Here is a 13,122-nt window from a genome sequence, read left to right as displayed (position 1 = left end):
TGAGGGTGGAGGAGGGGGGCCATCGGCTAAGGAATGTGGTGGTCTCTAGAAGCTTGAAAAGGCTAGGAAATGGATTAACCTTTAGAGTCCCCCCAAAAGAACCTAGCTCTGCCAACACCTTGATTTTAGCCCAAGGAGACCCATGTCAGACTGCTAACCTACAGAACTGTAAAACAAAAAATCTAAGTTGATTTAAGCCATGAAATTTGTGCTAATTTGTTACAGCAGCATAACAAACTCCACTTTAAAACTGTTGTCCAGGGGCCGGCCCCGTGGCTTAGCGGTTAAGTGCGTCTGCTCCACTACTGGCAACCTGAGTTCGGATCCTGGGCACGCACTGACGCATCGCTTCTCCGGCCATGCTGAGGCCGCGTCCCACATACAGCAACTATAAAGATGTGCAACTATGGCATACAACTATCTACTGGGGCTTTGGGGGAAAAAAAAGGAGGAGGATTGGCATGGATGTTAGCTCAGGGTTGGTCTTCCTCACAAAAAAATAAATAAAACTGTTTTCTAAAGAGGCTGAACCACTTTGTGTTCTCACCAGTAGTGTAGGAGTGTTCCAGTTACTTTCTATCCTCATTAACACTTGGTATGTTCATCCTCTTTAATTCTAGTCATTCCAATAGGTACGTAGCAGTATCTCAATGTGGTTTTTATGTGCATTTTTCTCATGATTAATGACGTCAAGCATCTTTTCATGTGCTTATTTGCCATCTGTGTATCTTCTTTGGTGAAGTGTCCAAATCTGTGCCCATTTTAAACTTGGATTTTCTTATTGCCGAGCTTTGAGAGTTCTTTATAGTCCTGTCAGATATGTGATTTGCAAAGGTCTTCTCCCAGTCTGTGGCTTGCCTTCTCCATCCTCTCGCCAGTGTCTTTGGAAGATCTGTGTAACATAACTCGAGAGGTTCCACATGACCTTATTTTCCTTCATTGAGCAACAGAGTGAAGTTGGAGCACCTGAGTCCAATCAGACCTTGATCAGAGTTGGGGCTGGGTCTCACTTTTAGTAAACCCAGCCCTTTCACTTTCCCCCATTCCCGTTTGCTCTGCTCCCCTCCCCCGCACAGGGGTCTGGTTTAAGTCTGGTAGATCTCTGTCTCTTCAGGTTTGGGAGCCCACAGAAAATTCAGCTACGCCCTTCAGACATCTCAGCGCAGCTCTCCAGCCTCCTACCTTACATCGCTTCACAATATGGCACACTCCCTGAAGGTCAGACTAGCAGTATGTTGGACTCAGGCCACTTCCACCACTTCTGGAGGTTTCACTTTGTTTTGTGGAAGCTTTTGGCCTAGTTCCCCAGATTCCTGTGTGGAACCAAAACTTAGCACAGGTGCTGTGAGAAAGAGCAGCTGTGTGTCTGAAAGCCCTCAGGTTTCCTCTGCCACACCAGTCCTGCAGAATCACTACAAGTTTGGCTAGTTTCCCTTTTCCCTAGCTGAGGCTCTGACTGAGCAAACCAGATCCTCGGCAACCACCCAGAATCAGAAAACGCCTCCAGGGGAAAGAAAGATAAAAATCCTTGCTCACATAAAAGACTTTTTCTTCTTTCTGGAATTTTAGTTGGTTGATTCTGAAGTTTTCTCATGCTCTAAAAATATATTTATAATTTATCTGGCTTTGTCCAGTTTTGCAGCAAAAGTACTTTCCTGTCCTAGTCTCCTCTAAAATAGAAGTTCCCTTGTCATTAGTTTTTAACTGCATCAGTTATACATTGTCAGTATTATTATTGTTTCATAAAGTCATGCTTTCAATGATTTATTCAGATGTTTACCCTTTTTTATCCTCACGATCCAAATTACCTCTTAGCATTTTTTCTTCTATCAGTTTCTTTCTTCTTAAAGTACATTGTTTTTTACTTTTTAAGTTTTTTCCTTGAGGAAGATTAGCCCTGGTCTAACATCTGTGCCAATCTTCCTCTATTTTGTATGTGGGTCACCACCATGGCATGGCTGATGAGTGGTGTAGATCCACACCTGGGATCCAAACCCACGAACCCAGGCCTTGGAAGCTGAGTGTGCTGAACTTAAACCACTACACCAGGTGGCTGGCCCCCTTAAAGTACATTCTTTAGAAGTTCCTTAATGAGCATTTGTTGGTGGTAATACTCTTAGTAAATGTTTGCATAAAAATATCTTTAAGTCACCCTAGTTCTTGAGATATGGTTTGATTGGATATACACTGAAAGTTATTTTCTCTCTGTACCTTGAAGATTTAATCCAACTCTCTCTTGCCTTCCATTGTTAAGAAATGTATCATAGGTCTAAATGTAAGTCTCTGTAAGTGTTCTGTTCCTCTGTGGGGCTTTGAATATCTTCTTTTGTATTTAGTGTTCTTTGCTTTCCCTGGATGGATCTGGCTCTAGATTTTTATTTTTTAATTGTGCTTGAGATGTATTCAGCTGCCTGAATCTAGAGTAGATGTCTTTTATCAATTCTGTGACTTTCTGTTATTATGTCTGACTATTCCTTTAAATCATGTATATATTTATATTATTTAATTCAAATATATATAAACATACACATTCATTATATATTCATTGAATATATATTTATATTATTTAATTCAATATATTATATTATTCAATATAGTGATTTGTATTATTCAAAAAATATACATATATTATTTATATATATAGTTTCCTCTACTTGACCAAACTCAAGCCAGGCTCCTTTGAGCCCTATTCCTGTCTAGGTCTCGATCTTGGCCTATAATAACTACAGCCTCTCAGCACAAATGATTTCACCTCCCCCCCCACACACATTATAAGACTTAAACACTGACAGAGTTTCTACTAGCTCAAATCCACATCCCCAGGATGACCCCTGCCCCCTTAAAGTGCCTGCCTGAGAAAGCTCAAGGCAGCCGAAAGAATTGACTGTTCTGGCCAACACTCGATCCTTGGCCCCAGACATCCCTTTCTTAGAGCATTTACCCAAAAGTGCTTACAACTATGAATCTTTCCTCTGTCCTTTTGAGTTGTATGTGTGTCTCCTATAACTCAGGAGTGCATTTCTCAAGGTCCTGAGAGCCATTCCTTGAGATGAGCACAGGGTGTCTGTCTCCCAGACTCTCTGAGAGGAGAGAAGTGAAACTTGGATCATTTCCAACTAACAGACAATACTCGCCAGATCACACTGCACTGACCAACACTCTGTAACTTTTCCCTCCCTGACTCTACTGAACCCCTGCTCACCCCTCTGCCTGCTCCCTCATTCTCCCTTCCAAATGCCCAGTCATCTCTGTACAAATCAAATTGAGTTCAGTTCACCCTGTTCCCTCTTCCCTATTGCAATGGTATATGCCTGATTAAAATCTGTCCTGACCACTTTAACTAGAGTCTGGCTTTGTGTATACTCTACATTTAACACACATACAGATAATCTCAGGCATATGCATAGATATGCATATACTGACTTAACCATGGGCCCTACAGGACCAGTTCAACTGACCCCATCTTATCAACAGAGTAGTTAAGAGTTTTCTTTCAGGAACTGAGACCCCTCGTCCAGTTCAGACTAGTTGAGACCACCAACTCATTAACTGGGAGTTCACAAATGCTTTATATGTGACCTTTTTGACATCAAGGAGCTAAAAACTCCCATCTCCGATCATGGTAACACTGCCAATTTGTGAACACACATCCGATGAAGAACCATGAAGCTTGACTTTGCTTGTGCAGCTCATCAATTACCTCACTTCTGCTTACTTCCAATCATGTACTTCCACACTTCAGACCACCCTTCCCTTTATCCCATAAATTGTGCCCCAAGACCTGGATCAGGGAGACAGATCTGAGACAGACACATGCCCCCTGTCTTCTTGCAGATAAATCTCACAAAATAAAGCTACACTTCATTTCCCAAAAGCTGATGCCAGAATAATTGGCTCTTTTAATGTGCATTGGGCAAGAGAACCCCAATATTGTGCAGTAACATCAATACATATATATGAACTTACTGGTTGTTTTCTCTTTTTTATTTTCTTTGCTGAGGAGGATTCACCCTGAGCTAACATCTGTTGCCAATCTTCTACTTTTTGCTGAGGAAGATTCACCCTGAGGTAACATCTGTGCCAACCTTCCTCTATTTTGTATGTGGGTTGCCACCACAGCCTGGCCACTGATGAGCGGTGTAGGTCCACGTGCAGAAACTGCACCTGGACCACTGAAGTGGAGTTCTCTGAACTTAACCAGTAGGCCATGGGACCGGCCCATCTCTAAATGTTTTGAAGATGTTACTAGATATGCAATTGAAGTTTCACTATGATCTCTGGATTTCCCTGCTGCTCCTTTAGTCCCTCACTTCAGTGTATGTGTTTCTTGTTCCATCTTTCATGCTAGAGGAATTCCTCAAATATCAAGTGGTCCTTTGCTACCTGTTCATACTTCTGTGATGGGAAGAAAACAGCTGAGTAGGATCTCTGTGGGCCCGATGGGGCCTGTGAATGTCTGGACTGAATGTTTCTTCAGGGGTGTTGAGTGTTGAACTAGTAACAGGCAAACAATGTTGGTGCCCACACTGATCTCTAACAACATACTTATTCCACACATTCCCACAATGACAGACATCCTCTGAACACGTGGAAATGCTGACAGTGCACACCCACACCCACATACATACTATTTGCAAATGACCATTTGCATTCAGACTGTAAACTACACACTGATACTCAGAACATACACACAAACTCACACACACATACAGACCACTCACTGTCTCAGAGCCCACAGTGACTTGAACTCTCTAAACACACACGTCAACAAAACACACCTTCACATAGATGCCATAATAGCCGTGCACCCTGTGACCATACAGAATTGCTGAACACACACACATCCACACAACAAGGAACGTGGTCATGCACGTGTGGGTTTGATCAGGAGATTTTTCACACCTCAGCATCAACATGGACACCCTGGGGCGAGAGGGAGAGGCAGAGGGCACAGGGACAAAATGTGGGGAGCAGTCAGGAGGCACTTGCAGGGCCGGCTCCATGGCTTAGCGGTTAAGTGCGCGCGCTCCTCTGCTGGCGGCCTGGGTTCACATACCCGGCGCACAACAACGCACTGCTTCTCCGGCCATGCTGAGGCCAAGTCCCACATACAGTAACTAAAAGGATGTGCAGCTATGACATACAACTATCTACTGGGGCTTTGGGGGAAAAATAAATAAATAAAATTAAAAAAAAAAAAGAAGGCACTTGCATAAAGTAAATATGATACCTGCAAGGCTGGTTGCTAAGTGACATATGACTCAAGGATATGAGGAGCCAAGAGGATCTGAAATGGTACAAAGGAGATGACTGTAGATAGTTGTATGTCATAGGTGCACATCTTTCTAGTTGCTGTATGTGGGACGAGACCTCAGCATGGCCGGAGAAGCGGTGTGTCGGTGCGTGCCCGGGATCCGAACCTGGGCCGCCAGTGGCAGAAGGTGCACACTTAACCACTAAGCCAAGGGGCTGGCCCTAACCAGGAGCTTTCAAAGGGTTGCAATGCGGAATTTTGAACCTCATCCCTTGGGAACACCCTGTAAGACAAAGGCCAGATGAATCGCTTGGCACTTGTGAGCTATCCTCTCCTTTCTGATGGCTGCGAGTGTCACCCAGACACACAGGCTGCACTCTGCCAGGGAGACCTTCTCAGGACAGCCAGAAGCTGAGGATGAGTCTTGGTTCCCAGCATCCCAGGCCCTTCCTGACATGGGACAGCCATGCAACAAAGAACAGAAAAATGCAGATCTACAAGTAGATACCTTATTTGAGAACATAGACGTAAAAGCACTTTTGAAATAGTATTTTGGAATCTATTGGAATATTACACAAAAGGATTATCCACTTTAAGTAGGTTTTACCCTGACTGTGAGGGCAAAACCTGAATCATCCCATGACATTGATAACTCCCTGCTGACTTTAAAGTACAAATAAATAAAGTACATAGTAAAGGAAAAGGAGAGAACAACATGAAAAAGGAAGATCTCCCTTCTCTCCTCACCTGAAAACCAACCTGTCACTTCAGAAAGAAACTGCTGTCTATATTTTCTATGTCACGCAGCGGAGTTTAATGAAAGAAAAGTATTGGTATATTTTAAAGTTTCAAGAGCTCAAAGCAAGGAAACATTAGGGACGCTGCCAAGAGACCTCACTGAGGTGGCTGCTCCATTTCATCTGCTGTCAGGACGTCCTTCTTGGCCCCTCACTTTCTCTGCCTCGCTAGCAAGTGTGTCTGCCATCAGTGCTATCACCAGTCTCTCTCCTGTGCTCCTCACTGCCCTTTCTTCCTTCCTGATACCTTCCTCAGTCACCAGAAATTGTTGGCAGTGGAGCTGTGGAATGCCCAGATCAGCTCCTGGAATCAACCCTACCAAATCTGAAGACCGGCAGGAGTGGGCATGGGACCTGGAGTGCAGACCACCTGCGAGCACACCTGGCAGGGATTCACCTGTGCGACTAAGTGCAAGTTTTTCCAACGCTTTGGCAAGATTGAAAGGACTTACCAGTTGTCCTGCACTGCTGTAGGCCTGGAGTCCTTGCGGTCTCTCGGGCCAGCAGACCTGGTGGGGCTGGTCCAAGGTGTCCTCCCAGAGGCCCGTCATGGCCAGGATGGGATGGGATTCTAGTAACCGGCCCCTTGACTATGTCACTGGACAGCCTCAAAGGGATGGAGATGCTTAAACCAGGCTTTGGTTTGGACTGGTTCCCACAGTCACGCTGCTTCCTCTGTGAAGATGTGACCATCATCCTTCTTATCATCCTTCTTTTCCTCTTACCCTACAAAAATAAATCATGAAAGTGGTCAAATGATAAAGGAAGCCTGCCTTTTTAGGACAATTATCCTGGCTGTTTTGTACTTCCACCCTCCCTCTATCCTCTGGGGATAGATCTGACCTGTGTCCTGGGATGTCATCAGGCAGATTTGCATCAAGAACAGAACGCTCAAGGTCAAAACTCAAGGCTACTCCAGATCATTTCTCTCCCTCCATCCTGTCAACACCCCCTCCTTGTTTGAGTGTGATTCTATTCTCTTCTTGTCCTTGTCACTCTCAACCGCACAAGTCCTGGCACTCCCCCTCAAGACAGTCGGTCCCCAGTCCTTTACTAAATCCCAAATCCTACCATTTCTGTGTTTTCTGACTACTCATTTGCTTAATCCATTGACCACTCGGTGTTCATAGAAGTTAAATCAATAGTGACCTTATCAACCACCCCCTGTTAGCGACTTACTCCCGTATCCCAGATGTTCACATAATCCAAATGGTGATGTTCAAAAGTAAATAATTCAGAAAACATATTCACCCACCACAATTTCCTGATCTCTAATATTTTTATTCAAACACTCATGCAGTAGATACCTGTCCCTCAAGATCAGAAATAATGCCAGATCACCAATCCTCACCTTAATTTCCTCCTACACCTATCAATCCTGGATTCCATGGACTATGATCTCAATAATTTCCTTGGAATAATAAAATATTCCTTACCACTCATTTATGTTGTAAACCTCCAAACCCAGAAGATCCCGATTATCTGCCATGCCATAGCTACTGCTGATCTTACAACAAGCTGAAGAAAAAGCACAAAACATGATCTTTTGGTACCACTGTAAGTACAAAACCATCTGCATCAACTGGGAAGCACCCATAATGCCTGGAAATTTTGTTCTCTTTTTTTGTGTTGGCTCAATAGCAAAAAGACAAATCAATTTAAAAAATGGGCAAGGGAACAGAATAGACTTTTTCCAATGAAGACATACAAGTGGCCAACAGGTGTATGAAAAGGTGTTTGGTATCACTAATGATCAGGGAATGCAAATCAAAACCACAATGAGCTATCACTTCACACCTGTTAAGATGGCGATTATCAAAATAACTAAAGATGACAAATGTTGGTGAGGATGTGGAGAAAAGGAACCCTTGTGGGAATGTAAACTAGTACAGCCATTATGGAAAACAGTATGGAGGTTCCTCCAAAAATTAAAACTAGCATGTGATCCAGCAATCCCACTTCTCGTATATACCCACAGGAATTGAAATCAGGGTCTCGAAGAGATACCTGCACTCTAATGTTCATTGCAGCTAATTCACAATAGCCAAGATACGGAAGTAACCGTATCTAAATGTCACTGATGGATGAATGGATAAAGAAATGGAATATTAGTCAACCTTGAAAAAAGAAGGAATTCCTGCCATTTTTGACAACATGGATGGACCTAGAAGACATTATGCTAAGTGAAGTAAGGCAGACAGAGAAAGGCAAATACTCATTTATATGTGGAATCTTAAATAGTCAAACTCATACAAGCAGAGGTTAGAATGGTGGTTGCCAGGGGCTGGGGGATGGAGAAATGGGGAGCTGATGGTCAAATGATACAAAGTTTCAGTTATCAAGATAAATAAGTTCTGGAGATCTAGGATATGGCATAGTGCCTACAGCTAACAAGACTGTATTGCACACATCACATTTGCTAATAGAGTAGATATTATGTCAAGAGTTCTTACCACAGAATAATAGTAATAAAGGAGGTGAGAGAAAACTTTGGGAGGTGATGGATATGTTTGTGGCCTTGATGGTGGTGACAGTCTCAAGGGTGTATACTTATGTCCAAATTCATCAAGCTGTATATGGAAAAGTATGACATCATCGTTGATTCCTCTGCACCTTGAAATACGCCATGTCCTCATCACAAGAGAAAAAAAATTGTAACTGTGTATGGGGACGGATGTTAACTGGACTTACTATGGTGATCATTTCAACATATATACAAACATTGAATCATCATGTTGTACCCCTGAAACTAATATAATGTTGTATGTCAACTTTACCTCAATTAAAAAAACACAACAGACAAAACCATTTGGATATTGTAAATAAGTTCAGTGAATCCCTGAAAATGCCCCATTCCCATATGAGAGTTACAGGAAGCAGAGAGGATGAAGTAAGATGGAAGAAAGTTGTACAAAACAGTATTCAAATTAAAATCATTTAAGTTGCTATCAGCTCCTTGTGGCAGAGTTCTGTGAGCACTGATCTTCTTTCACATTTTTCCTGGGAAAGCATACTTTCAGATCCAACCCATGATAGTTTCATCATTGGCTCTAATAAGAAAATTTCAACTTAATAAATAAAACCAAAAACATCCCTTATGTATGAATAAAGTTAGTGAACTTTACAGAGAAAAGAGCCTATTTGCACAATCTCAATAAAGGAAACAGAAGAACTGAATGATGATCGAGTCTCATTCAAGCTTATCTTTGAAAGCCAGTAAGACCAGGTTATCTTTTCAAGGATGTGTGTAGAGCTATGAGCCTTGGAAGATAGAAATAGTGGCCTCCTCTGGAGCAAAGGGCAGGCTTGCTTACTGCCCAGTATAATAAAACTAACACCTCCCCCCCGGGGCAAAGGTCAGCAGACTTCCTGCCCATTATAAAAGATTTGAGTTCCTTCAGCTCTGAGTTCTTGCAACCCTCTGCATGTCACCAGGCCCACTGTGTATCACCCTGTAGGAAGTGAGACTTAGTGAACTGGTGCAAATGCTGATAATCTGGCCACTGCCATTGCTGTGTCATTAAGTCCTTTGTCTCTGACCCATGGGTCTCATGTCTTTTGCCAGCATCTATAAGACCATGGTAGGCTAACTTATTGGTTTGCAGGTAAGGGAAAATATCAGACCTTTCACAGTTCCTGACAAGCCCTTAAAGTAACTGGTAGTCTTGGGAACAGAGAGCTATCCAGAACTTATGCATGGGTGGTCTTCATAGAAGACTTCATAAGTCTCTGAAACTTCAGTAAGTCTCTCTGACCTCTTTTACTTCGATCCCAAGTAGAAGGAAAGGCACCAAGCTATTATAGACCTAGGGCTTGTGCAAGCCACCTGGAGACCTAGTGACCAGAAACTTCCCATGGGGAGCAGAGACAGATGGGCATATTTCCAAAATGGACCCATGTGCCTGTCATCCACCAGATAGTACATTATCTTAATTTATGATGATTTGATTCATTAAAATCTTGTGATGGGCCAAAGATACACTTCTAAGAGGAGTGAGGCACATGGCAGTTGTAAGCAGATTAACACATTTGGTGAATATCCAACTCTGAACTAAACTTAGTGTTCTAATCAATTAAAAGGTACAACAAATTTAATTAGGTCAATTAAATGATATTTAATGGTATACCTGATTATTACTCTGCAATAATGAACAAGCAGCTAATATAAATAACTATAATTGGTCTTTAAAATATGATAGTCAAGACTGTTTGAGATAAGCTGGAGAGAAGGAAGGGGAGAAATAGATAAAAGTTAGCTGCTCTGAAGCCACTCTCAAGACCCCTGGATATACATGTAACCCAGGAGATCGAGGCAGATAGCTATGTGCCTAGATCCTCCTGCACTGTCGTTCTCAGGGATGTCACGGGGCTGAAGCAGCTTCCTGAATCGTGTTTACACGTCCATGTGTACAATACCCCTGACCATGGGGGTGAACCACCATTCAGTCCTCCCTTACACCCCTCTAATTAACAATTAGATTTCAGAATCATTGTATCATTACATGATAATTTATTCTTCAAACCTGTAGGATGCCGAGCTAAAAGAAACTCAAATTTCAATGGCTTATTTTCTTTGAAGGACCAAGATGTTCTTTCACACTTGGAACCCAGATTAGAGGATAAATCCATCAAATCAATGGAAACAACTTAAAAATGGACAGAGGGATATTTCATTCATATGTACACAGTTTGCACTGTGGCAAAAATAGAGTTATATTTTTAAAAATTAGAATTTTTTGAAATTTGTAGATATTAAAGACTTTGTTCTGCTTATACTCCCTTTGGTTTACCAAATCAAACTCACTCTTTAACAGGCATTTCTAGCATTGAGTGCCAATAACAGCAACTTTTTTAAATTCTTAAATTTCCCAGGTCAAAGACCAAGGGCAGAGGTCATCGAGAGGTCAAGTCTAATCTACCTGTGGATGTGGCAGCCTTAACTATGGATGTTCAAGCCAGACATTGCCAACAGAGCCACATCTCATCATCCACAGGTGAGTTTTTACTAGTAATCACAGATACTTGAGGATATAAAAGGAAATTCTTTATTAAGAACCAAAGGTATAGATTCCTATCTTGTGTTCATTACTTTGAATTTTTGACCCAAATCATATATATCGATTGGACCATGTTCAATTCTATCATCTTTGGAAGATTCAGCCTACAGCTGAAGATAAACAGATACGACACCAATATCTTATCCTCTCTGAAGCCCAACTGAGAGCCCCTGGAGTCAGAAGCTTTCAAGACAAGAAAAAGTCATCCTTCTGAACAGAGATAGTAGAGGCTATTCCAACATTCAACTTTAAATTGTTAACATGACTTGTTAGAATGTGATGGAGCAAGCATAATACCTTCTAAGTTTCAAGATTTTTCTCCAGAATACTGAGATGGATGACCTTGAAGTCCAGTTTCCTCATAAATATCTTTATTCAGTGATAAAATTAATGTCCCTATAAAATAATTCCCATAAAAATATATCATAGTCTCTCACTAAAGGGAAACAAAGCAAATTGAGCAGTTGAATAGCAGTGTAATAAATTCCATACAAGGATCTCACTGCAGCATTATGTATAATAGTGAAACTGGATGTAATCCCAATTCTATCGAAGAAGAAATAAGCAGATCATGGTATTCCTGTTCTTTGGAGTACCTCTAAAACATCTAAAAAGCTAAGTTAGAGTGACGTGCACGGATAAGGAGAGACTTCTATGATATATGGTTTGAGAAACAGCAAATTGCAAAACGATGTAGTTATGTAATTTATGTTAAAAAAACTTTGTGTATTTATACATTCATAGGCAATGTCCAGAAGAATAAGCCGCAACCTCTTAGCAATAGTTCCTTCTGACTAGAGGAGTGAGTTTGCAGGGAAGGGGTTGGAAGGGGAAGGTTTCACTTTACTCTACATAGATCTGTGTAATTTGACTTTTTTTACAGTATGTATTTCTTTCATAATTAGAAAAATGAGTGATGTGACCGTTTGGTGCAGGGCAACAATATTATGTTCACCAGTCTCTGTACTGTATGTTACTGCACAGCACGGACTGTAGAAGAAAGCCCAGAGGAGCAATGAAGACAAAGAAGACATGACACCTGCAAAAATCAGTGGAGTATTTCTACATAACAAACCTTCCAGGTGAGTGACGGTCAGTATCTTCCACTGCTCCAGCTCTCGCAATGAACCTAGAACCTGCCCAGGGTAAGCCTGAAGACCACGCCCCGCTAGTCCACTCCCCGCCCAGGGCCTGTTTGTGCAGGGTGACTTCCATCAAGCAGACAGTGGACTCAGGATGAGGCCTGTGCCTTTGGAGAGGCTGGCAGAGAGGCGCAAAGTGGAACACCAGCCAAGTGCACACACCTGAGAGGCAGAGTTCCAGGAGGAGACTCAAAATGTACCAAGAAACTGTGTGAAGTGAAGGAAGCTACTCGACCTCTCTGAACCTCAGTGTCCTCCCCTGTAAAATGGGGATCACAGGCCTACTTCACAGAGCTGTTGGGAAAGATACATAAAAGTGCCTGTGACAGCCAGTGTCCACATTATTAACAAAGTCGTATCCGACTTCAGAATAATCAATGAAAAGAATAATCTTGATGAGACCAAAGATGAGATGCCCAGCTTCATAAGCAGCCCCAGCAGCATGAGAATGAGAGGACCTCTGAGTAAGCAGGTTCTTCACAGTGCCACTGGAGAGGACGAACACGGGCTACAACAGTATAAGTGGGTGTTGTGTAGTGACTTGTTTAAAGATCGTGGACCCCTAAAGACACTGTCAAATACAGTTACACACAGTGGCTCCTAGGAAACAACTACAAAGCAATCAATGCAACAGTTAGGAATAGGAAGGGGGTGAGCAGAGGAGGGTCAGAGGCACAAAATATGATGGAAGACACTGAACCACGACAAGCGCCCAGCTCTCAACAGCTGCTGTGGTTGCACCAGGAGCTCAAACATCTGAGACAGCCATTGTGGGGACTGCTGGGAGCACAGTGGTCACTGCAGCCACACCCCAACAGCAGTGCATCAGAGCACACAGACCCCGAGACTTTCATCTCCATTAATCCTTGTTT

The 13,122-nt window shown here is 42.4% G+C and overlaps 2 protein-coding genes and 1 pseudogene across 2 annotated transcripts in view; 1 reads left to right on the top strand and 2 right to left on the bottom strand.

The window, feature by feature from the left end:
- The window catches only part of LOC131394247 (ral guanine nucleotide dissociation stimulator-like), a 216,051-nt gene that overhangs the window by 73,246 nt on the left and 129,683 nt on the right, over window positions 1-13,122 (top strand). The window lies entirely within an intron of this gene.
- The window catches only part of LOC131394245 (peroxynitrite isomerase THAP4-like), a 344,748-nt pseudogene that overhangs the window by 256,109 nt on the left and 75,517 nt on the right, over window positions 1-13,122 (bottom strand).
- Window positions 6,651-13,122, bottom strand: part of LOC131394248 (ral-GDS-related protein-like) — a 50,373-nt gene continuing 43,901 nt past the window's right edge. The window contains exons 6-7 of the mRNA XM_058525462.1: window positions 7,488-7,569; window positions 6,651-6,777 (exon numbers count right to left, since the gene is read on the bottom strand). Of these exons, the coding sequence (XP_058381445.1) occupies window positions 6,756-6,777; window positions 7,488-7,569 (104 nt within the window). The 3' untranslated portion in view covers window positions 6,651-6,755. The remainder of the gene's footprint in view (window positions 6,778-7,487; window positions 7,570-13,122) is intronic.

This window comes from Diceros bicornis, chromosome 30 (assembly GCF_020826845.1).
Source record: "Diceros bicornis minor isolate mBicDic1 chromosome 30, mDicBic1.mat.cur, whole genome shotgun sequence".
Lineage (NCBI taxonomy): Eukaryota > Metazoa > Chordata > Mammalia > Perissodactyla > Rhinocerotidae > Diceros > Diceros bicornis.
This window is presented reverse-complemented; position numbering and strand designations above follow the sequence as displayed.